Genomic DNA, 22,588 nt, shown 5'->3' on the forward strand with positions numbered 1-22,588 from the left:
ACCCCTAGCTACAGGATATGTGTACATCATTATGAACAAGGCCGTTCTAACCCACTTTTCCTAGGCCTTCATTGAAAATAATATTTTTTTCTTAGGCAAGTTAGTTATTTAAACAAAGGTAAAATACAAAATATATACATACAGTGCACACATTAAAAAAAAAGGATCTGACACAAACTTAAACTACTTACCTGGTAAGCCAATCACAGGCTTTGTTGTTATGTAGGCCACATCAGTAAAGTTGTCCTTCCAATAAAAGGAATCTAAATAGTTACACACCTTTAAAGAACACTAGAGGGCAGTGCAGGACACATTCTCTCAGGATTAATGATATAAATATAAATATATATATATATATATATATATATTTGTCCTGCACTGCCCTCTAGTGTTCATCTATGTAACGTCTCCTCTCAGTGTGTGACGCAAGTCTAAAAGGCCCTGTAACGTCTGTTGTTAACTCTCTCTCATTGTTCATCAGAGAAAGAGAGTTGTGATACCTGATCTCTCTGATTAGTCTATTATAACTTAACTTTCATAACTTTACATTTTTTTAAAGTTGTGTAACTATTTTAGATTCCTTTTATTGGAGGGACAACTTTACTGATGTGGCCTTCATAACAACAAAGCCTGTGATTGGCTTACCAGGTAAGTAGTTTAAGTTTGTGTCAGATTCCTTTTTATTTTATGTGTGCACTGATCGAAAAAATAATCCAATCCAATCTGAAGGCCCCGTGCAGGGTAGGTAACAAGGCCTACCAGTTACCTAGTAGGTTGCCTAGGGTTACAAAGGGTCTATACATTTCAAACTCACTGATTTCTTTGGTCAAAATGTATCTAATTCAATATAGTCCTAAACGAGTCCCAACCTTTTTTGGTTATCGTACCACCAAATGAATGTACCCCTCCATGTGCATTTTATCAGTAGGCCTATGGCAGTGGAGGCTGCTCATAATAATGACTGGAATGTGGTCAATGGAATGATATCAAACACATGAAAGACGTGGTTTCCATGGTTTCCATGTGGTTGATACCACTCCATTTGCTCCAGTCCAGACATTATTATGAGCCGTCCTCCCATCAGCAGCCTCCACTGGCCTATTGTCTCATGAGTCTTCTCAGTGACCCCCCTGTGGAAAGGCCAAGGTCCTCGTACCCCTGGTTGTGAACCACGGGTCTATTTATTTAACCTTTTACTTAACTAGGCAAGTGAGAAAGAACAAATTCTTATTTACAATGACGGTCTACCCTGGCCAAACCCTGACGACGCTGGACCAATTGTGCTACATTGTGATACAGCCTGGAATCGAACCCGGGTCTGTAGTGACGCCTGTAGCACTGAGATGCCGATCCACTGCGTAGCCCCTAATCTATACTACAGTGTGTGCACACTTGTCTCTCAATGTGTAGCTTAAATAAAATGTCACAATATAACAACCAAAATGTTAATCTTATTGAAATATAAAAAATTCGTTACGTTACAAAATAAAATTATCTATCCAAGTTATTCCGTGAATGAAAACGTTAGACAGGAGAGCATCCCAGGGTTCCGCCCACTACCTTAACCGGAAGTTTAGCTTTTGTTGTCACACTGGAAGAAAATGGCTGCTGCTGTGAGTTTTTTTTCAATGAAGGCACTGAAATAATATATTGTTTCTTGCATTGGAGTTACGATCTATAATAATGCAACTCGTAAGGCAAGTCCACATTCTAATGTTTAAGATTGAAGCTTCTTCGTGCGTTTGTGTCTCAGCCGTTGTATTGCTAGCTAACTTTGGCAGCTTCCCAAGAAGCAAGCTAGCGATGCTAACGGCTAGCCAGCCAGCGAGCTTGTTGCTGTGAACAAATCGCTTGTCTGTGAACATAAAACTATCATCAAGTTAACTGGGTTTCATTAAAAACAACGCTGTTCCGTCAAAAGTGTATGGAGAGAAACTGGGTGACATTTCACAGCCATATATATTGTGCATCATTTAAGTTGATTATTTGCGAAATCGCCATACGAACACAATTATATATTACTTAACACTTACCAACCCGCTCAAACGGTCGGTGCCTGTCGTTTTGCTGCTACTGTTGACTGTGTGTAGACTAGGTTTAACCCTGTGTGTGTGTGTGTGTGTGTGTGTGTGTGTGTGTGTGTGTGTGTGTGTGTGTGTGTGTGTGTGTGTGTGTGTGTACACACAGGGTTTGATGGTCGCTATATGGAGGTGACGGTGTGGGGCTAAGGACAGCTAAGTCTCCTGCTGACCATCACTCACCCAAATACCGGTTGGCAGACCACAATGGTAAGCATCCCTTCCACTAACCCTCTGTCCACCTACCCCTTAATATATATATCCATCTGTTTATCCCTCTATCCATTGATTTATCTATCTGTCGATCCAGCACTCTATGTGTCTATCTACGAACAATAACGGATGACTAATGTTCTATTTGCAGCAACACGTTTTGGAATATGCATTGGATCGGGCTGAGGTAAGACTGTCTATTTATTCTGCATGAACAAGGTGATTTCCTGTGTGTGTGTGTGTGTGTGTGTTGTGTGTGTGTGTGTGTGTGTGTGTGTGTGTGTGTGTGTGTATATGTGTAGTGTGTGTATATGTGTAGTGTGTGTGTGTATATGTGTAGTGTGTGTGTATATGTGTAGTGTGTGTGTATATGTGTAGTGTGCGTGTGTCTATAGGTGTTCATGCATCTGACGTTGATGTATTTCATCTTCTTCAGTACATTGTTGAAAGTGCTCGTCAAAGGCCAGCGAAGAGGAGAGCCTCATCCGGAGGGAAGAAGAGTTTATACCAGAAACTATACGAGCTCTACATCGAAGAGTGTGACAAAGAACCAGAGCTCAAGGTAACCAGGTAGAAGTCAGAGTAGGTTGTGTAGAAAGCGTTTGACAGACCTAATCATTGAACCCATTGACCTGTAGCTTGTGTTCATTAGGACACACCGTAGCAAAAAAAAAAATGTTTTGTAAACACAAAACGAAAGCCAGGGTTCTTATTGGACAAGTTCACATCAGAAGCTACGTAGGAATGTTGAATTTAATCATTATTTGTAAACCAATACCATTTATTGTTATTAATGATTTCCTGTTATGTGTAGAAGCTGCGTAGGAATGTGAACCTACTGGAGAAGCTAATGTGTCAAGAGTCAGTGTCGTGTCTGGTCGTCAACCTCTACCCTGGCAACCAGGGATACTCCCTCATGCTCCGTGGCAAGAATGGATCTGGTGAGAGCCCTATCGATCAATCACTCTATCGATTTATCAAATATTCACTAATAAACTGAACAAGTTCCACAGACATGTGACTAACAGAAATGGAATAATGTGTCCCTGAACAAAAGGGGGGGGTCAAAATCAAAAGTAACAGTCAGTATCTGGTGTGGCCACCAGCTGCATTAAGTACTGCAGTGCATCTCCTCCTCATGGACTGCACCAGATTTGCCAGTTCTTGCTGTGACATGTTACCCCACTCTTCCACCAAGGCACCTGCAAGTTCCCGTACATTTCTGGGGGTAATGACCCCAGCCCTCACCCTCCGATCCAGCAGGTCCCAGATGTGCTCAATGGGATTGAGATCCGGGCTCTTTGCTGGCCATGGCAGAACACTGACATTCCTGTCTTGCAGTATGAGCAGTATAGGCTGGTGGCATTGTCATGCTAGAGGGTCATGTCAGGATGAGCCTGCAGGAAGGGTACCACATGAGGGAGGAGGATGTCTTCCCTGTAACACACAGCGTTGAGACTGTCTGCAATGACAACAAGCTCAGTCCAATGATGCTGTGACACCGCCCCGGACCATGACGGACCCTCCACCTCCAAATCGATCCCTCTCCAGAGTACAGGCATCGGTGTAACGCTCATTCCTTCAATGATAAACGCCGAATCCGACCATCACCCCTGGTGGGACAAAACCGTAACTTATCAGTGAAGAGCACTTTTACCCCAGTCATGTCTGGTCCAGTGACGGTGGGTTTGTGCCCATAGACGACATTGTTGTCGGTGATGTCTGGTGAGGACCTGCCTTAACAACAGGCCTACAAGCCCTCAGTCCAGCCTCTCTCAGCCTATTGCAGACAGTCTGAGCACTGATGGAGGGATTGTGCGTTCCTGGTGTAACTCGGGCAGTTGTTGTTGCCATCCTGTACCTGTCCCCAGGTGTGATGTTCGGGTGTACCGATCCTGTGCAGGTGATGTACCGATCCTGTGCCACTGCGAGGACGATCAGCTGTCCGTCCTGTCTCCCTGTAGCGCTGTCATAGGCGTCTCATAGTACGGACATTGCAATTTATTGCCCTGGCCACATCTGCAGTCCTCATGCCTCCTTGCAGCATGCCTAAGACACGTTCACGCAGATGAGCTGTAGTGGTAACAGTGTTTCTACAGGGCTGTAGTAGTAACAGTGTGTTTCTAAAGGGTTGTAGTAGTAACAGTGTGTTTCTAAAGGGTTGTAGTAGTAACAGTGTGTTTCTACAGGGCTGTAGTAGTAACAGTGTGTTTCTACAGGGCTGTAGTAGTAACAGGGTGTTTCTACAGGGCTGTAGTGGTAACAGTGTTTCTACAGGGCTGTAGTAGTAACAGTGTGTTTCTAAAGGGTTGTAGTAGTAACAGTGTGTTTCTACAGGGCTGTAGTAGTAACAGTGTGTTTCTACGGGGCTGTAGTAGTAACAGTGTGTTTCTACGGGGCTGTAGTAGTAACAGTGTGTTTCTACGGGGCTGTAGTAGTAACAGTGTGTTTCTACGGGGCTGTAGTAGTAACAGGGTGTTTCTACAGGGCTGTAGTAGTAACAGTGTCACTTTGTTTGATAGAATATTCAACTGCATAATGATGAGTCTCTCTCTCTCTCCCCCATCTCTCTCTTTCCTCCCTCCCCCCTCTTCCCCCATCTCTCTCTCTCTTCCCCCATCTCTCTCTCTCTTCCCCCATCTCTCTCTCTCTTCCCTTATCTCTCTCTCTCTTCCCCCATCTCTCTCTCTCTTCCCCCATCTCTCTCTCTCTTCCCTTATCTCTCTCTCTCTTCCCCCATCTCTCTCTCTTCCCCCTCCTCTCTCTCTTCCCCCATCTCTCTCTCTCTCTTCCCCCATCTCTCTCTCTCTCTTCCCCATCTCTCTCTCTCTCTTCCCCCATCTCTCTCGTTCCTCTCTCTCTTCCCCCATCTCTCTCGTTCCTCTCTCTCTCTCTTCCCCCATCTCTCTCTCTCTCTTTCTTCCCCCATCTCTCTCTTCCTCTCTTCTGTCTTCCCCATCTCTCTCTCTCTCTCTCTCCCCCATCTCTCTCGTCCTCTCTCTCTTCCCCCATCTCTCTCGTTCCTCTCTCTCTCTCTTCCCCATCTCTCTCGTTCCTCCCTCCCCCTCTTCCCCCTCTCTCTCTTTCCTCCCTCCCCCCTCTTCCCCCCTCTCTCTCTTTCCTCCCTCCCCCCTCTTCCCCCATCTCTCTATAGACTCTGAGACGATCCGTCTGCCATATGAGGAAGGCCAGCTGTTGGAGTACCTGGATGCTGAGGAGCTTCCTCCTATCCTGGTGGATCTCTTAGAGAAGTCCCAGGTGTGTGTGTTCCCTCTAACCCTCTGTCTCCTTGTCCCCTCTCTGACTGCTTGTCTCCTCTCTGACTCCTTGTCTCCTCTCTGACTCCTTGTCTCATCTCTGACTCCTTGTCTCCTCTCTGACTCCTTGTCTCCTCTCTGGCTCCTTGTCTCCTCTCTGGCTCCTTGTCCCCTCTCTGACTCCTTGTCTCCTCTCTGACTCCTTGTCCCCTCTCTGGCTCCTTGTCCCCTCTCTGACTCCTTGTCTCCTCTCTGGCTCCTTGTCTCCTCTCTGACTCCTTGTCTCCTCTCTGGCTCCTTGTCCCCTCTCTGACTCCTTGTCTCCTCTCTGACTCCTTGTCCCCTCTCTGGCTCCTTGTCCCCTCTCTGACTCCTTGTCTCCTCTCTGGCTCCTTGTCCCCTCTCTGACTCCTTGTCTCCTCTCTGACTCCTTGTCCCCTCTCTGACTCCTTGTCCCCTCTCTGGCTCCTTGTCCCCTCTCTGGCTCCTTGTCCCCTCTCTGGCTCCTTGTCCCCTCTCTGACTCCTTGTCTCCTCTCTGACTCCTTGTCTCATCTCTGACTCCTTGTCTCATCTCTGACTCCTTGTCTCATCTCTGACTCCTTGTCTCCTCTCTGACTCCTTGTCCCCTCTCTGGCTCCTTGTCCCCTCTCTGGCTCCTTGTCCCCTCTCTGACTCCTTGTCTCCTCTCTGGCTCCTTGTCTCCTCTCTGACTCCTTGTCCCCTCTGTCTCCTTGTCCCCTCTCTGACTCCTTGTCCCCTCTCTGTCTCCTTGTCTCCTCTCTGGCTCCTTGTCCCCTCTCTGGCTCCTTGTCCCCTCTCTGACTCCTTGTCCCCTCTCTGACTCCTTGTCTCATCTCTGACTCCTTGTCTCATCTCTGACTCCTTGTCTCATCTCTGACTCCTTGTCTCATCTCTGACTCCTTGTCTCATCTCTGACTCCTTGTCCCCTCTCTGACTCCTTGTCCCCTCTCTGACTCCTTGTCTCCTCTCTGACTCCTTGTCTCCTCTCTGACTCCTTGTCTCATCTCTGACTCCTTGTCTCATCTCTGACTCCTTGTCTCCTCTCTGGCTCCTTGTCCCCTCTCTGACTCCTTGTCCCCTCTCTGACTCCTTGTCTCCTCTCTGACTCCTTGTCTCCTCTCTGACTCCTTGTCTCATCTCTGACTCCTTGTCTCCTCTCTGACTCCTTGTCTCCTCTCTGACTCCTTGTCTCCTCTCTGGCTCCTTGTCTCCTCTCTGGCTCCTTGTCTCCTCTCTGACTCCTTGTCTCCTCTCTGACTCCTTGTCTCCTCTCTGACTCCTTGTCTCCTCTCTGGCTCCTTGTCTCCTCTCTGACTCCTTGTCTCATCTCTGACTCCTTGTCTCCTCTCTGACTCCTTGTCTCCTCTCTGACTCCTTGTCCAGGTGAACATCTTCCACTGTGGCTGTGTGGTAGCTGAGGTCCGAGACTACAGACAGTCTGGCAACACTAAGATGCCCTCCTTCCAGAGCAGACACGTCCTGCTACGGCCCACCATGCAGGTAGGAACTAGCACTGCGTTCTAGAACCATAGAAATAGAAGAGATAGAGCAGACACCATGCAGGTAGGAACTAGCACTGCATTCTAGAACCATAGAAATAGAAGAGGTAGAGCAGACACCATGCAGGTAGGAACTAGCACTGCGGTCTAGAACCATAGAAATAGAAGAGGTAGAGCAGACACCATGCAGGTAGGAACGAGCACTGCGCTCTAGAACCATAGAAATATAAGAGGTAGAGCAGACACCATGCAGATAGGAACTAGCACTGCTTTCTACAACCATAGAAATAGATGAGGTAGAACAGACACCATGCAGGTAGGAACTAGCACTGCGTTCTTGAACCATAGAAATAGAAGAGGTAGAACATACACCATGCAGGTGAGAACCATAAGGGGAGATAGTTGGTTTCTATGTTAGAGTGGCGGTCATCATATGTAATCAGAATGATCGATCCTTACACCGTTGATACAATATTCTGACCTTTGACCTCCCCAGACACTGATCTGTGACGTCCATGCCATGACCAGTGACCACCACAAATGGACTCAGGTGAGTTGCCGAGGTCAAACAAACCTGATCACACCATCAAGATGGTAATACTGTTCTCATTCCTCTCCTCCTTTCATCTTCCCTTATCACCTGCCTCTCCCCACTTCATCGATCTCCTTCTCTCTCACCCCCTCTCCTCTCTCCCGCTCTCCTCTCTCCCCCTCTCCTCTGTCCCGCTCTCCTCTCTCCCGCTCTCCTCTCTCCCGCTCTCCTCTCTCCCGCTCTCCTCTGTCCCTCCCCGCTCTCCTCTGTCCCCTCTCCTCTCACCCCCTCTCCTCACCCCCTCTCCTCTCTCCCCCCCGCTCTCCTCTGTCCCGCTCTCCTCTCTCCCGCTCTCCTCTCTCCCCTCTCCTCTCTCCCCCTCTCCTCGCTCTCCTCTCTCCCCCCTCTCCTCTCTCCCCCTCTCCTCTCCCCCTCTCCTCTCTCCCGCTCTCCTCTCCCCCCTCTCCTCTCTCCCGCTCTCCTCTCTCCCCCTCTCCTCTGTCCCGCTCTCCTCTCTCCCCTCTCCTCTCTCCCCCTCTCCTCTCCCCCTCTCCTCTCTCCCCTCTCCTCTCTCCTCTCCCTCTCCTCTCTCCCCCTCTCCTCTCTCCCGCTCTCCTCTCTCCCCTCTCCTCTCTCCCGCTCTCCTCTCTCCCCTCTCCTCTCTCCCCCTCCTCTCCCCCTCTCTCCCCCCTCTCCTCTCTCCCCCTCTCTCCTCTCCCCCGCTCTCCTCTCACCCCCTCTCTCTCTCTCCCTCTCTCCTCTCTCCCCCGCTCTCCTCTCTCCCCCTCCCCCTCTCTCTCTCCCCTCCCCTCTCCTCGCTCCCCTCTCCTCGCTCCCCTCTCCTCTCTCCCCCTCTCCTCTCTCACCCCCTCTCCTCTCACCCCTCTCTCCTCTCACCCCTCTCCTCTCTCCCCCTCTCCTCTCTCCCCCTCTCACCTCTCTCCCCCTCTCCTCTCTCCCCCTCTCCTCTCACCCCCTCTCCTCTCTCCCCCTCTCCTCTCTCCCCCTCTCCTCTCTCCCCTCCAGGATGATAAGTTCCAGTTGGAAAGCCAGTTACTGCTGGCCACAGCTGATCCTCTGTGTCTGGATCCATCTATCTCTGTCGCCTGTACAGCCAACCACCTGCTCTATAACAAGCAGAAGATGAACACTCACTCTATGAAACGGTACACACAGAGAGACACACAGAGAGACACCGAGAGAGACCTGCAGACACAGAGAGAGAACTACAAACACAGAGAGACCTGCAAACACACAGAGAGAGACCTGCAAACACACAGAGAGAGACCTGCAAACACACAGAGAGAGAGACCTGCAAACACACAGAGAGAGACCTGCAAACACACAGAGAGAGACCTGCAAACACACAGAGAGAGAGACCTGCAAACACACAGAGAGAGAGACCTACAAACACAGAGAGAGAGACCTACAAACACAGAGAGAGAGACCTGCAAACACACAAGAGAGACTTGCAAACACAGCGAGAGATACCTAAAAACACACTATGAGACACACATAGACCTGTTTCTCCTCTCTCCGTAGTTGTTTTAAGCGTCACTCTCGGGCGGCGTTGAACCGCCAGCAGGAGCTGTCCTACCTGCCCATGCCCCCCCAGCTGCGTCTCTATGACTACCTGCAGAGGAGGAAGGAGAGGAAGCCGGCCCCCTCGATAGACCTGAAGATCTCAAAGGCCGGAAACGTGAGATCACATTACACTCTGTACACTGCCACCTGTAGATAGACCACCTTTAGATAGACCACACTGCCACCTTTAGATAGACCACCTTTAGATAGACCACACTGCCACCTTTAGATAGACCACCTCTAGATAGACCACACTACCACCTTTAGATAGACCACCTCTAGATAGACCACCTCTAGATAGACCACCTCTAGATAGGCCACACTACCACCTCTAGATAGACCACCTCTAGATAGACCACACTCTAGATAGACCACCTCTAGATAGACCACCTCTAGATAGGCCACACTACCACCTCTAGATAGACCACCTCTAGATAGACCACACTACCACCTCTAGATAGACCACCTCTAGATAGACCACCTCTAGATAGACCACACTACCACCTCTAGATAGACCACCTCTAGATAGACCACACTACCACCTCTAGATAGACCACCTCTAGATAGACCACCTCTAGATAGACCACCTCTAGATAGACTACACTACCACCTCTCGATAGACCACACTACCACCTCTAGATAGACCACACTACCACCTCTAGATAGACCACACTACCACCTCTAGATAGACCACCTCTCGATAGACCACACTACCACCTCTAGATAGACCACCTCTCGATAGACCACACTACCACCTCTAGATAGACCACCTCTCGATAGACCACACTACCACCTCTAGATAGACCACCTCTCGATAGACTACACTACCACCTCTAGATAGACCACCTCTAGATAGGCCACACTACCACCTCTAGATAGACCACCTCTAGATAGGCCACACTACCACCTCTAGATAGACCACCTCTAGATAGACCACCTCTAGATAGACCACCTCTAGATAGACCACCTCTAGATAGACCACACTACCACCTCTAGATAGACCACCTCTCGATAGACCACACTAACAGACGTTTGTTCAGACTGATCTCTCTCCTCTGTTCTCTTGTCTTTCTCTCTCCCTCATTTACAGTGTGTGGACATGTGGAAGCAGAGCAACTGCCAGCTGACTGTCCCCAAGGAGATTGATGTAAGTCACACTCTCTCTCCTTGTCAAACACCCCAACCTGTCTGTCAGTCAGTGACTGGTACTCTAAGATATGGACCAAGGTTGGGGTTAGTACCAATTGAACTCAGTCAATTCAGGAAGTGATTTGAATTAAAAATTCCCAAAATGGGAAAAACTTTTGACGTAAAATAACCTTCTTCTTTTTCAGTTTATTCAGAAGTCATTTGTAAATAGATTCCCCTTTTTTCAATTATTGAATTGGAAATGTCAGTTTACTTCTTGAATGGACTGACTTCAATTTAAATGAATCCCAGCCCTTAAATGAACCGTTTGGTCTTTGTACTCACACTTTCTCTGTGTTCCCAGGTGGAGAAATACGCAGTGGTGGAGAAGTCTGTGAAGCTGGAGGAATCTCAACCCACTGTATGGCCTGCAGAGGTGAGACTTCCTGGTGTCACACTCTTTATCTTCCCCCTGTTACAGATCTAAGTAACACTGGTTTCATCTCAAAGACCACAACAAGCTGCTGCAAAATCCCATTTCATCACAGAAGATGTGTTTCCTGTCAGCTTTGATTTAAAAAAAAAACGGTACCAGAGGACCAAGGTTTCTCCTCACTTCCTGGTGTCACACCCACGTAACAGGAAGTGATAAGATGATTATACGTTTGAGTGTGAGGTTGGGGGGGGCAAGACCCAGAGGACTAAAGTGTCTCTTTTTTTAAACTTCCTTATGTCACACCTGTTCTCTTCCCCCGTAACAGGAAGTGATAGATGACTATACGTTTGAGTGTGAGGTTGGGGGTAAGACCCAGAGGACCAAGGTGTCCATCTTCCAGTCGGTGGGCGACCCTCTGGTCTACGGAAAGATCTACTGCGCCAAACAGCCCGCAGTTGAGGAGGACAGCAGCGACCTTCAGATCCTACACCCATCGTAAGAAGGGAGGGGGGGGCTTGCAACGCGGCAGAGGACATTGTAATGTAACATTCTAGAAACAGAATATTTTAACTTATAAGGTTTTTTTCTTGTCTTTTTCCCCACCAGTTTCCTAATAGGCTCAAAGATAGATGCCAGTCGGTAAGTGGACCAACAGTGACTGTGTGCTTTCTGAACATGTGTTCTGTGTTGTCGGCTGTTTGATTAGGATCCCAATGGAAAAGGCTCGTCTTCCTGGGGTCGAAAAATACATTTACAGACAAAATACTTCACAGTTTACGTTGAAAGACGGTAGTAGACATTAGCAACAATTAGACAGTTAGACATTTACAGACCGTTAAAATACCTAAAAGGTAACGGATTTAACTTTCAATAGGCACTTATTCAGTAAGTTATTGGATCGGTGTCTGTCCAGTCATATGGTTGACTGTTGTTGACTGTGTTGTAGGCTGTTGACTGTGTTGTTGACTGTGTTGTAGGCTGTTGACTGTGTTGTTGACTGTGTTGTAGGCGGTTAACTGTGTTGTTGACTGTGTTGTAGGCTGTTGACTGTGTAGTAGGTTGTTGACTGTGTTGTAGGCTGTTGACTGTGTAGTAGGTTGTTGACTGTTGTTGACTGTGTTGTAGGCTGTTGACTGTGTTGTTGACTGTGTTGTAGGTTGTTGACTGTGTTGTAGGCTGTTGACTGTGTTGTTGACTGTGTTGTAGGTTGTTGACTGTGTTGTAGACTGTGTTGTAGGCTGTTGACTGTGTTGTAGGCTGTTGACTGTGTTGTTGACTGTGTTGTAGGTTGTTGACTGTTGTTGACTGTGTTGTAGGCTGTTGACTGTGTTGTTGACTGTGTTGTAGGCGGTTGACTGTGTTGTAGGCGGTTGACTGTGTTGTAGGCGGTTGACTGTGTTGTAGGCTGTTGACTGTGTTGTAGGCGGTTGACTGTGTTGTAGGCGGTTGACTGTGTTGTAGGCGGTTAACTGTGTTGTTGACTGTGTTGTAGGCTGTTGACTGTGTTGTAGGCTGTTGACTGTGTTGTAGGCTGTTGACTGTGTTGTAGGCTGTTGACTGTGTTGTAGGCTGTTGACTGTGTTGTAGGTGGTTGACTGTGTTGTTGACTGTTGACTGTGTTGCTGACTGACTGTGTTGCTGACTGACTGTGTTGTAGGCTGTTGACTGTGTTTTGGGTGGTTGACTGTGTTGTAGGCTGTTGACTGTGTTGTAGGCGGTTGACTGTGTTGTAGGCTGTTGACTGTGTTGTAGGCGGTTGACTGTTGTTGACGATGTTGTAGGTGGTTGACTCTGTTGTAGGCTGTTGACTGTGTTGTAGGCTGTTGACTGTGTTGTAGGCGGTTAACTGTGTTGTTGACTGTGTTGTAGGCGGTTGACTGTGTTGTAGGCTGTTGACTGTGTTGTAGGCTGTTGACTGTGTTGTAGGCTGTTGACTGTGTTGTAGGCTGTTGACTGTGTTGTTGACTGTGTTGTAGGTTGTTGACTGTTGTTGACTGTGTTGTAGCCTGTTGACTGTGTTGTTGACTGTGTTGTTGACTGTGTTGTAGGCTGTTGACTGTGTTGTAGGCGGTTGACTGTTGTTGACGATGTTGTAGGTGGTTGACTCTGTTGTAGGCTGTTGACAAAAAAAATTGCTTTTCCGAGGTTCCTGTCCCAGTATAAGGGTGTGTATGAGTCAGACGTGATGTGTTTGTGTGTGTTTCTAGGTTCCTGTCCCAGTATAAGGGTGTGTATGAGTCAGACGTGATGTGTTTGTGTGTGTTTCTAGGTTCCTGTCCCAGTATAAGGGTGTGTATGAGTCAGACGTGATGTGTTTGTGTGTGTTTCTAGGTTCCTGTCCCAGTATAAGGGTGTGTATGAGTCAGACGTGAAGTGCCAGGTGAAGATGTCTCATAACTCAGGATTTGTGGGACGGAACCGGCTCTCACCCAGCAGAGAGACAGAGGTACACGTACCACAACACACACTTGTCTATCATTAATGTGATGACTGTTATTTATGTAACAATTAACTCATTAGGAATTTGGGGCACCACGGGAAAAGTTTGTTTCCCTAATTAACTATGTAGACACATCAGTCATCAATTAATCATTTCCTCACATCAGTCTCATTCTGAACGTTGTTGACTTACTAATCATTCCGTACCACACAAAAGTTGTTGATTTATTTATTTACTAACAAGCTAAACGATAATACAAGATACACGCAAGGTATAAGGTCATTGGTCAGAAATGTAATACGATAACAAGTCCCTAGCGGACTAATACAACGGTAGCATTGATTGTGAAGAGGTTCCTTTGTCTTCTTCAACCTCGTGTTGCGTTTCAGGGTCGTGACCTAACCGTAGACCTCAGCTGTAGCTTGTGGCCCTTCTAGTCTGATATGTTCACTCTTAACCCAAATGCTTTATACCCTCGGGTAGAAAGGGGGTGTGTTTATGTCTTGCTGACACGCTCTCCGGGTTCCCTGGGGGCGTGGCTAGTTACGAGGCAAGGTATCACAATTTACTATGATCTCGTTTAGAGAACTAAAATCACAATCGTCACCACAACAACAACAACAACAAAACATTCTCTTTTATCATGGATATTTTCCACGTAAACATGATATACACCATATGAAAACTCCTTGAAGTTACCATGTTTTCGTTACAATGTCTTCATGCAACTTTTAATGACATCACAAAATAGTCTTTCATTTTCCACGTTCCCATCTCTCATCATTATCGACATTAGGTAGGATGAAATATATTGTCTCGGTGTCCATTGTTTGATGTTGTAGTTTTTGGCGGTAAACTCATCATAACGCACACAGACTTTCCGATCGCTCAAACTAGGCCCCCGAAAAGGAATCGTCTGCTCCCCCGCGGGAGAGCGAGAGAGATCTCTGTAGAGCTGATCCACTGAAACCTGATCCCTTTGGATCCACACCAGGAGAGTCATGACACATTAGAGAACCGGCTCTCACCAAGCAGAGAGACGGAGCTGGTTGATGTTGTTGATTCACCTAATGCCCGTTGTGTGTCCCCAGGCGGATGGTCTATCAGCCCTGGTTCAGTCGTCGGGTGTGTTGGGGAAGGGGGTGAAGCACCGGCCTCCCCCTATCAAACTACCTTCCGCGTCGGGCAGCAGCTCCACGGGTAACCCCTTCTCTAACCAGCCTGGAGATCTGGGGCTGCATCTCATTCCACAAAGTTGTTGTTCCCGATCTCACATCTGATTGGTGCTAACTCCTATTCTCCCCCCTCTCTCTCTCCTCTCCCCCTTCCTCTCCCCCTCTCTCACCCTGCTACCTCTCTCCCTCCCCTCTTCCACCCCATCTCCTCTCTCCCTCCCCTCCTCCACCCCCACCTCCTCCTCTCTCTCTCCCTCCCCTCCTCCACCCCCCCCCTCCTCCTCTCTCTCACCTCTCCCCCTTCCTCTCACCCTGCTTCCTCTCTCTCCCTCCCCTCCTCCACCCACCTCCTCCTCTCTCCATATCTCTCTCCTCTCCCCCTTACTCTCCCTCTCTCTCACCCTGCTTCCTCTCCCTCCCCTCCTCCACCCCCCTCCTCCTCTCTCTCTCCCTCCCTCCTCCACCCTACCTCCTCCTCTCTCTCTCCCTCCCCTCCTCCACCCTACCTCCTCCTCTCTCCCTCCCCTCCTCCACCCCCCTCCTCCTCTTTCTCTCTCCCTCCCCTCCTCCACCCCAACTCCTCCTCTCCCTCCCCTCCTCCACCCCCCCTCCTCCTCTCTCTCTCTCCCTCCCCTCCTCCACCCCATCTCCTCCTCTCCTCTCTCCAGGTAACCTGTATAGTTCAGCCCAGGCTACCAGTGGTCTCCTTAAGTGTCCTACGCCCCCCCCAGGAACAGGCCCCGGCTCAGCCAAGCCCCAGTCTCTGAGTAGGAAGCACTCTGTGGAGCTGGGGCAGGGGTTACAGCTGGGCGGGCAGTTAGGACAGGTGGGGTTGTTGTCCCCGGTAGCCCTATCTCCCATGGGGACAACACAGAGTGAGTACCTGGCCAGTCTGTCTGTCAATCAGTCTCTGTCAAACCGTCTCTGTCTATCAGTCTCTGTCTGTCAGTCTGTCAAACAGTCTCTGTCTATCAGTCTCTGTCTATCAGTCTCTGTCTATCAGTCTTTATCTGTCCTTATCTGTCCTATCTGACCTGTCAGTCTGTCAAACAGTCTATCATGCCTTGGTATTAGAGCCCCTGCCAGAGGCTATATGTACCCAGGAAGGTCTATCAGCCAGTCTATCATGCCTTGGTATTAGAGCCCCTGCCAGAGGCTATATGTACCCAGGAAGGTCTATCAGCCAGTCTATCATGCCTTGGTATTAGAGCCCCTGCCAGAGGCTATATGTACCCAGGAAGGTCTATCAGCCAGTCTATCATGCCTTGGTATTAGAGCCCCTGCCAGAGGCTATATGTACCCAGGAAGGTCTATCAGCCAGTCTTATCATGCCTTGGTATTAGAGCCCCTGCCAGAGGCTATATGTACCCAGGAAGGTCTATCAGCCAGTCTATCATTCCTTGGTATTAGATGCCCCTGCCAGAGGCTATATGTACCCAGGAAGGTCTATCAGCCAGTCTATCATGCCTTGGTATTAGAGCCCCTGCCAGAGGCTATATGTACCCAGGAAGGTCTATCAGCCAGTCTATCATGCCTTGGTATTAGAGCCCCTGCCAGAGGCTATATGTACCCAGGAAGGTCTATCAGCCAGTCTATCATTCCTTGGTATTAGATGCCCCTGCCAGAGGCTATATGTACCCAGGAAGGTCTATCAGCCAGTCTATCATGCCTTGGTATTAGAGCCCCTGCCAGAGGCTATATGTACCCAGGAAGGTCTATCAGCCAGTCTATCATGCCTTGGTATTAGAGCCCCTGCCAGAGGCTATATGTACCCAGGAAGGTCTATCAGCCAGTCTATCATGCCTTGGTATTAGAGCCCCTGCCAGAGGCTATACGTACTCAGGAAGGTCTGACAAGTGTCAGATTGTAAAACAAACCCACATTATGTCTCTATATGCAGATGATATTTAACTATTCATTTAACTATTCCCATTGTTATTGGTTTAGCTCTTTTTATCAAATCAAAACTTTTTGGGTCACATGCGCCGAATACAACAAGTGTCGACTTTACCGTGAAATGCTAACTTTACCGTGAAATGCTAACTTTACCGTGAAATGCTGAATACAACAAGTGTCGACTTTACCGTGAAATGCTAACTTTACCGTGACATGCTGAATACAACAAGTGTAGACTTTACCGTGAAATGCTAACTTTACCGTGACATGCTAACTTTACCGTGAAATGCTAACTTTACCGTGAAATGCTGAATACAACAAGTGTAGACTTTACCGTGAAATGCTAACTTTACCGTGACATGCTGAATACAACAAGTGTAGACTTTACCGTGAAATGCTAACTTTACCGTGACATGCTGAATACAACAAGTGTAGACTTTACCGTGAAATGCTAACTTTACCGTGACATGCTAACTTTACCGTGAAATGCTAACTTTACCGTGAAATGCTGAATACAACAAGTGTAGACTTTACCGTGAAATGCTAACTTTACCGTGACATGCTGAATACAACAAGTGTAGACTTTACCGTGAAATGCTAACTTTACCGTGACATGCTGAATACAACAAGTGTAGACTTTACCGTGAAATGCTAACTTTACCGTGACATGCTAACTTTACCGTGAAATGCTAACTTTACCGTGACATGCTGAATACAACAAGTGTAGACTTTACCGTGAAATGCTAACTTTACCGTGACATGCTGAATACAACAAGTGTAGACTTTACCGTGAAATGCTAACTTTACCGTGAAATGCTAACTAAACCAACAGTGCATTTCAAGAAGAGTTAAGAAAATATTTACCAAATAAACTAAAGTAAAAAGTAACACAATAACAATAACAAGGCTATATACAGGGGGTACCGAGTCAATGTTTATTGAGGTAATTTGTACATGTAGGTAGGTGTAAATTAACTATGCATAGATAATAAACAGATAGTAGCAGCAGTGTACATGTCGGTAGGTGTAAATTAACTATGCATAGATAATAAACAGAGAGTAGCAGCAGTGTACATGTCGGTAGGTGTAAATTAACTATGCATAGATAATAAACAGAGTAGCAGCAGTGTAAAAAAACAAATGGGGGGGGGGTCAATGTAAATAGTTCGGTGGCCATTTGATTAATTGCTCAGCAGTCTTATGGCTTGGGGGTAGAATCTGTTAAGGAGCCTTTTGGACCTAGACTTGGCGCCCCGGTACCGCTTCCTGTGTGGTAGCAGAGAGAACAGTCTATGACTTGGGTGATTGGAGTCTCTGACAATTTTTTGGGGCTTCCTTCTGACACCGCCTGGTATAGAGGTCCTGGATGTCAGGAAGCTTTGCCCCGGTGATGTACTGGGCCGTACGCACTCCCCTCTGTAGCGCCTTACGGTCGGATGCTGAGCGGTTACCATACCAGGCGGTGATGCAACCACTCAGGATGCTCTCGGTGGTGCCGCTGTGTAACCTTTTGAGGATGTGGGGACCCATGCCTAATCAAAATTTGAATAAGTCAGAAGCTATGCCCTCTAGGGAAGCTATGCCCTCTAGGGAAGCTATGCCCTCTAGGGAAGCTATGCCCTCTAGGGAAGCTATGCCCTCTAGGGAAGCTATGCCCTCTAGGGAAGCTATGCCCTCTAGGGAAGCTATGCCCTCTAGGGAAGCTATGCCCTCTAGGGAAGCTATGCCCTCTAGGGAAGCTATGCCCTCTAGGGAAGCTATGCCCTCTAGGGAAGCTATGCGCTCTAGGGAAGCTATGCCCTCTAGGGAAGCTATGCCCTCTAGGGAAGCTATGCCCTCTAGGGGAGCTATGCCCTCTAGGGGAGCTATGCCCTCTAGGGAAGCTATGCCCTCTAGGGGAGCTATGCCCTCTAGGGGAGCTATGCCCTCTAGGGGAGCTATGCCCTCTAGGGAAGCTATGCCCTCTAGGGAAGCTATGCCCTCTAGGGAAGCTATGCCCTCTAGGGGAGCTATGCCCTCTAGGGGAGCTATGCCCTCTAGGGGAGCTATGCCCTCTAGGGGAGCTATGCCCTCTAGGGAAGCTATGCCCTCTAGGGAAGCTATGCCCTCTAGGGAAGCTATGCCCTCTAGGGAAGCTATGCCCTCTAGGGAAGCTATGCCCTCTAGGGGAGCTATGCCCTCTAGGGGAGCTATGCCCTCTAGGGAAGCTATGCCCTCTAGGGGAGCTATGCCCTCTAGGGAAGCTATGCCCTCTAGGGGAGCTATGCCCTCTAGGGGAGCTATGCCCTCTAGGGGAGCTATGCCCTCTAGGGGAGCTATGCCCTCTAGGGAAGCTATGCCCTCTAGGGGAGCTATGCCCTCTAGGGAAGCTATGCCCTCTAGGGAAGCTATGCCCTCTAGGGGAGCTTGAGTAACAACAACAGTTTGAATGAGTTCACGTTCAATTGGACAAATATATATTTTTTTGTGTATCTTGCTGTAAAAACATTTTAAGAACTTCAACCTGTCCAACAGCAGCTTTGTACCTAGAGGGCAGTTAAGGAAGACCTAGATAGATGGATGGACCTGCCATTATCACGGTTGGGTAGAATTCATCTGATCAAAATGATCTGTATTCTGGTCGCATTTATATACAGTGGGGCAAAAAAGTATTTAGTCAGCCACCAATTGTGCAAGTTCTCCCACTTAAAAATATGAGAGGGGCCTGTAATTTTCATCATAGGTACACTATGACAGACAAAATGAGAGAGAAAATCCAGAAAATCACATTGTAGGATTTTTTATGAATTATGGTGGAAAATAAGTATTTGGTCACCTACAAACAAGCAAGATCTCTGGCTCTCACAGACCTGTAACTTCTTCTTTAAGAGGCTCCTCTGTCCTCCACTCGTTACCTGTATTAATGGCACCTGTTTGAACTTGTTATCGGTATAAAAGACACCTGTCCACAACCCCAAACAGTCACACTCCAAACTTCACTATGGCCAAGACCAAAGAGCGATGAGCAAAAACCCCAAAACCACATAGCCCAAATACAAAAACCCCAGAACCACATAACCCAATACAAAACCCCCAGAACCACATGACCCAATACAAAAACCCCAGAACCACATAACCCAATACAAAAACCCCAGAACCACATGACCCAATACAAAACCCCCAGAACCACATGACCCAATACAAAACCCCAGAACCACATGACCCAATACAAAATCCCAGAACCACATAACCCAATACAAAAACCCCAGAACCACATAACCCAATACAAAAACCCCAGAACCACATGACCCAATACACAAAATCCCAGAACCACATGACCCAATACACAAAATCCCAGAACCTCATGACCCAATACAAAAACCCCAGAACCACATGACCCAATACAAAACCCCAGAACCACATGACCCAATACAAAAACCCCAGAACCACATGACCCAATACAAAAATCCCAGAACCACATGACCCAATACAAAAATCCCAGAACCACATGACCCAATACAAAAATCCCAGAACCACATGACCCAATACAAAAATCCCAGAACCACATGACCCAATACACAAAATCCCAGAACCACATGACCCAATACACAAAATCCCAGAACCACATGACCCAATACACAAAATCCCAGAACCACATGACCCAATACAAAAATCCCAGAACCACATGACCCAATACAAAAATCCCAGAACCACATGACCCAATACAAAAATCCCAGAACCACATGACCCAATACAAAAATCCCAGAACCACATGACCCAATACAAAAACCCCAGAACCACATGACCCAATACAAAAACTCCCAGAACCACATGACCCAATACAAAAATCCCAGAACCACATGACCCAATACAAAAATCCCAGAACCACATGACCCAATACAAAAATCCCAGAACCACATGACCCAATACAAAAACCCCAGAACCACATGACCCAATACACAAAACCCCAGAACCACATGACCCAATACACAAAACCCCAGAACCACATGACCCAATACACAAAACCCCAGAACCACATGACCCAATACACAAAACCCCAGAACCACATGACCCAATACACAAAACCCCAGAACCACATGACCCAATACACAAAACCCATTAAGAATGGACTCATGACCATCTGTTTTTCATCATTAAGAATGGACTCATGGCTCTTTGTACTGGGTGTCCCATATTGTCGTTGGGAACAGGCCCTTACACTTACCTTACACAGCTCAATCTTCTTTAAAAAATGACTGTGCCCTGCAAATGCCTTCTCTCTGACCCCCTCTGCTCTCCCCCTCTTCACCCTGACCCTCTCTTCTCTCCCCCTCTCACCCTGACGCTCTCTTCTCTCCCCCTCTTTAACCCCCCTCTTCTCTCCCCTCTCCTCTCCCTGACCCCCCCCTTCCCTCCGACTCATCTTCTTGACTCTCTCTTCCCTCCCTGTCTTGTCTCTGACCTCTCAGGATCGGGGACCCCCAAACCCTCCACCCCCACCAGCACCCCCTGTTCCACCCCTCACCCCCCCGACTCCCTCCTCTCCCTCTGTCCCCTCCCGTCCTCTGTCACCCCCACCCCCCTGGAGCCCCAGGCCCTCCTGGCTCCGTACCCTCAGCAGCAGCTGTCCCTGTCCCAGGCTTTGCCCGTCATGACCATCCCTCTTCCCACCATGGGAACCTCCATCACAACGGGGACCAGCTCCTCTCAGGTCATGGCTAACCCTGCTGGACTCAACTTCATCAACGTGGTGGGATCTGTCTGGTAAGGACTGACGTAGTCTAGTGGTTCTTAATCCTCTCCTCGGGGATCCCCAACTCTTCCATGTATTTAATCTATTCCAGAGTTAGTGAAACCTGATTCCATTCCTCAACTAATCATCCAGCTTCTGACTAGGTGAATCAGGTAAACTAGTTCATGGCTACAACAACATTGTGAAACGTCTGGGGGGGATCCCTGGGAAGAGGTTTGAAAACCACTGCACCAATCTACTTCCTCTATCGGTTTTGGTTAAGGGTTCTGTTTCTCTGTAGACACGAGGATCTGACTGGAGACACTAGACTTAAAGCATTGTCTCTCACTCCATCGGTCTCCTCTCTCTTCCTGCTCGTTGCTCATATACAGTGGGGCAAAAAAGTATTTAGTCAGCCACCAATTGTGCAAGTTCTCCCACTTAAAAAGATGAGAGAGGCCTGTAATTTTCATCATAGGTACACTTCAACTATGACAGACAAAATGAGGGAAAGAAATCCTGAAAATCACACTGACCAAATACTTATTTTCCACCATAATTTCCAAATAAATTCATAAAAAAATCCTACAATGTGATTTTCTGGATTTTTTCCCCTCATTTTGTCTGTCATAGTTGAAGTGTACCTATGATGAAAATTACAGGCCTCTCTCATCTTTTTAAGTGGGAGAACTTGCACAATTGGTGGCTGACTAAATACTTTTTTGCTCCTCTAGGTCTGCAGGGTGATATAATGCAACCTCTCTTCCTCTTCTTCATCTCTGAAATATTATTAATACACCTCAAGGTCTTTTAAACCAAGACATTTCTCATGACCTTGTCTCCTTGTCTCTCTCTCACTCTCTCCGTGCCTCTCTCTCTCCTTGTCTCTCTCTCCTTGTCTCTCCATGTCTCTCTGTCTCACTCTCCGTGTCTCTCTCTGTCTGTGTCTCTGTCTGTCTCTGTCTCTCACTCCATGTGTCTCAGCAGTCCCCAGACTCTGATGAATTCTAGTCAAATGTTGGGTCCTGGTCTCAACCTGAGTGGTCTAGGAGGACTGATGCCTACCATGCAACCAACCACACAAACAGGTATAAAACACACACACATACACTACCTACCACAGAGACTGATACAACACTCTGCCTACCACAGAGACTGATACAACACTCTGCCTACCACAGAGACTGATACAACACTCTGCCTTCCACAGAGACTGATACAACACTCTGCCTACCACAGAGACTGATACAACACTCTGCCTACCACAGAGACTGATACAACACTCTGCCTACCACAGAGACTGATACAACACTCTGCCTACCACAGAGACTGATACAACACTCTGCCTACCACAGAGACTGATACAACACTCTGCCTACCACAGAGACTGATACAACACTCTGCCTACCACAGAGACTGATACAACACTCTGCCTACCACAGAGACTGATACAACACTCTGCCTACCACAGAGACTGATACAACACTCTGCCTACCACAGAGACTGATACAACACTCTGCCTACCACAGAGACTGATACAACACTCTGCCTACCACAGAGACTGATACAACACTCTGCCTACCACAGAGACTGGTACAACACTCTGACAGCTGTCT

At 47.9% G+C, this 22,588-nt stretch overlaps 1 protein-coding gene and 1 long non-coding RNA gene across 12 annotated transcripts in view; both read left to right on the top strand.

Annotated features, from left to right (window-relative positions):
- Window positions 1-459: 459 nt before the first annotated feature.
- supt20 (SPT20 homolog, SAGA complex component) overlaps window positions 460-22,588 on the top strand; it is a 44,494-nt gene continuing 22,365 nt past the window's right edge. For 4 of the 11 annotated variants that reach the window (XM_052520348.1, XM_052520352.1, XM_052520353.1 and 1 more), the window contains exons 1-19: window positions 1,592-1,697; window positions 2,188-2,288; window positions 2,443-2,478; window positions 2,728-2,853; window positions 3,106-3,232; window positions 5,446-5,549; window positions 6,955-7,071; window positions 7,567-7,620; window positions 8,629-8,768; window positions 9,145-9,301; window positions 10,277-10,333; window positions 10,679-10,750; window positions 11,076-11,245; window positions 11,357-11,389; window positions 13,082-13,196; window positions 14,282-14,390; window positions 15,034-15,240; window positions 20,710-21,004; window positions 21,957-22,060. In XM_052520348.1, the coding sequence (XP_052376308.1) occupies window positions 2,286-2,288; window positions 2,443-2,478; window positions 2,728-2,853; window positions 3,106-3,232; window positions 5,446-5,549; window positions 6,955-7,071; window positions 7,567-7,620; window positions 8,629-8,768; window positions 9,145-9,301; window positions 10,277-10,333; window positions 10,679-10,750; window positions 11,076-11,245; window positions 11,357-11,389; window positions 13,082-13,196; window positions 14,282-14,390; window positions 15,034-15,240; window positions 20,710-21,004; window positions 21,957-22,060 (2,026 nt within the window). In that variant the 5' untranslated portion in view covers window positions 1,592-1,697; window positions 2,188-2,285. Of the gene's footprint in view, window positions 649-1,545; window positions 1,698-2,187; window positions 2,289-2,442; window positions 2,479-2,727; window positions 2,854-3,105; window positions 3,233-5,445; window positions 5,550-6,954; window positions 7,072-7,566; window positions 7,621-8,628; window positions 8,769-9,144; window positions 9,302-10,276; window positions 10,334-10,678; window positions 10,751-11,075; window positions 11,246-11,356; window positions 11,390-13,081; window positions 13,197-14,281; window positions 14,391-15,033; window positions 15,241-20,709; window positions 21,005-21,956; window positions 22,061-22,588 lie in introns of those variants that run through there. The other 7 variants (XM_052520357.1, XM_052520358.1, XM_052520354.1 and 4 more) reach the window with 5 other exon arrangements.
- On the top strand, window positions 15,269-17,994 carry LOC127930644 (uncharacterized). Its single transcript, XR_008138597.1, has 3 exons — window positions 15,269-15,673; window positions 15,810-15,943; window positions 16,012-17,994. It is a non-coding gene; the product is annotated as an uncharacterized LOC127930644 (long non-coding RNA).

This window comes from Oncorhynchus keta, chromosome 6 (assembly GCF_023373465.1).
Source record: "Oncorhynchus keta strain PuntledgeMale-10-30-2019 chromosome 6, Oket_V2, whole genome shotgun sequence".
NCBI lineage: Eukaryota > Metazoa > Chordata > Actinopteri > Salmoniformes > Salmonidae > Oncorhynchus > Oncorhynchus keta.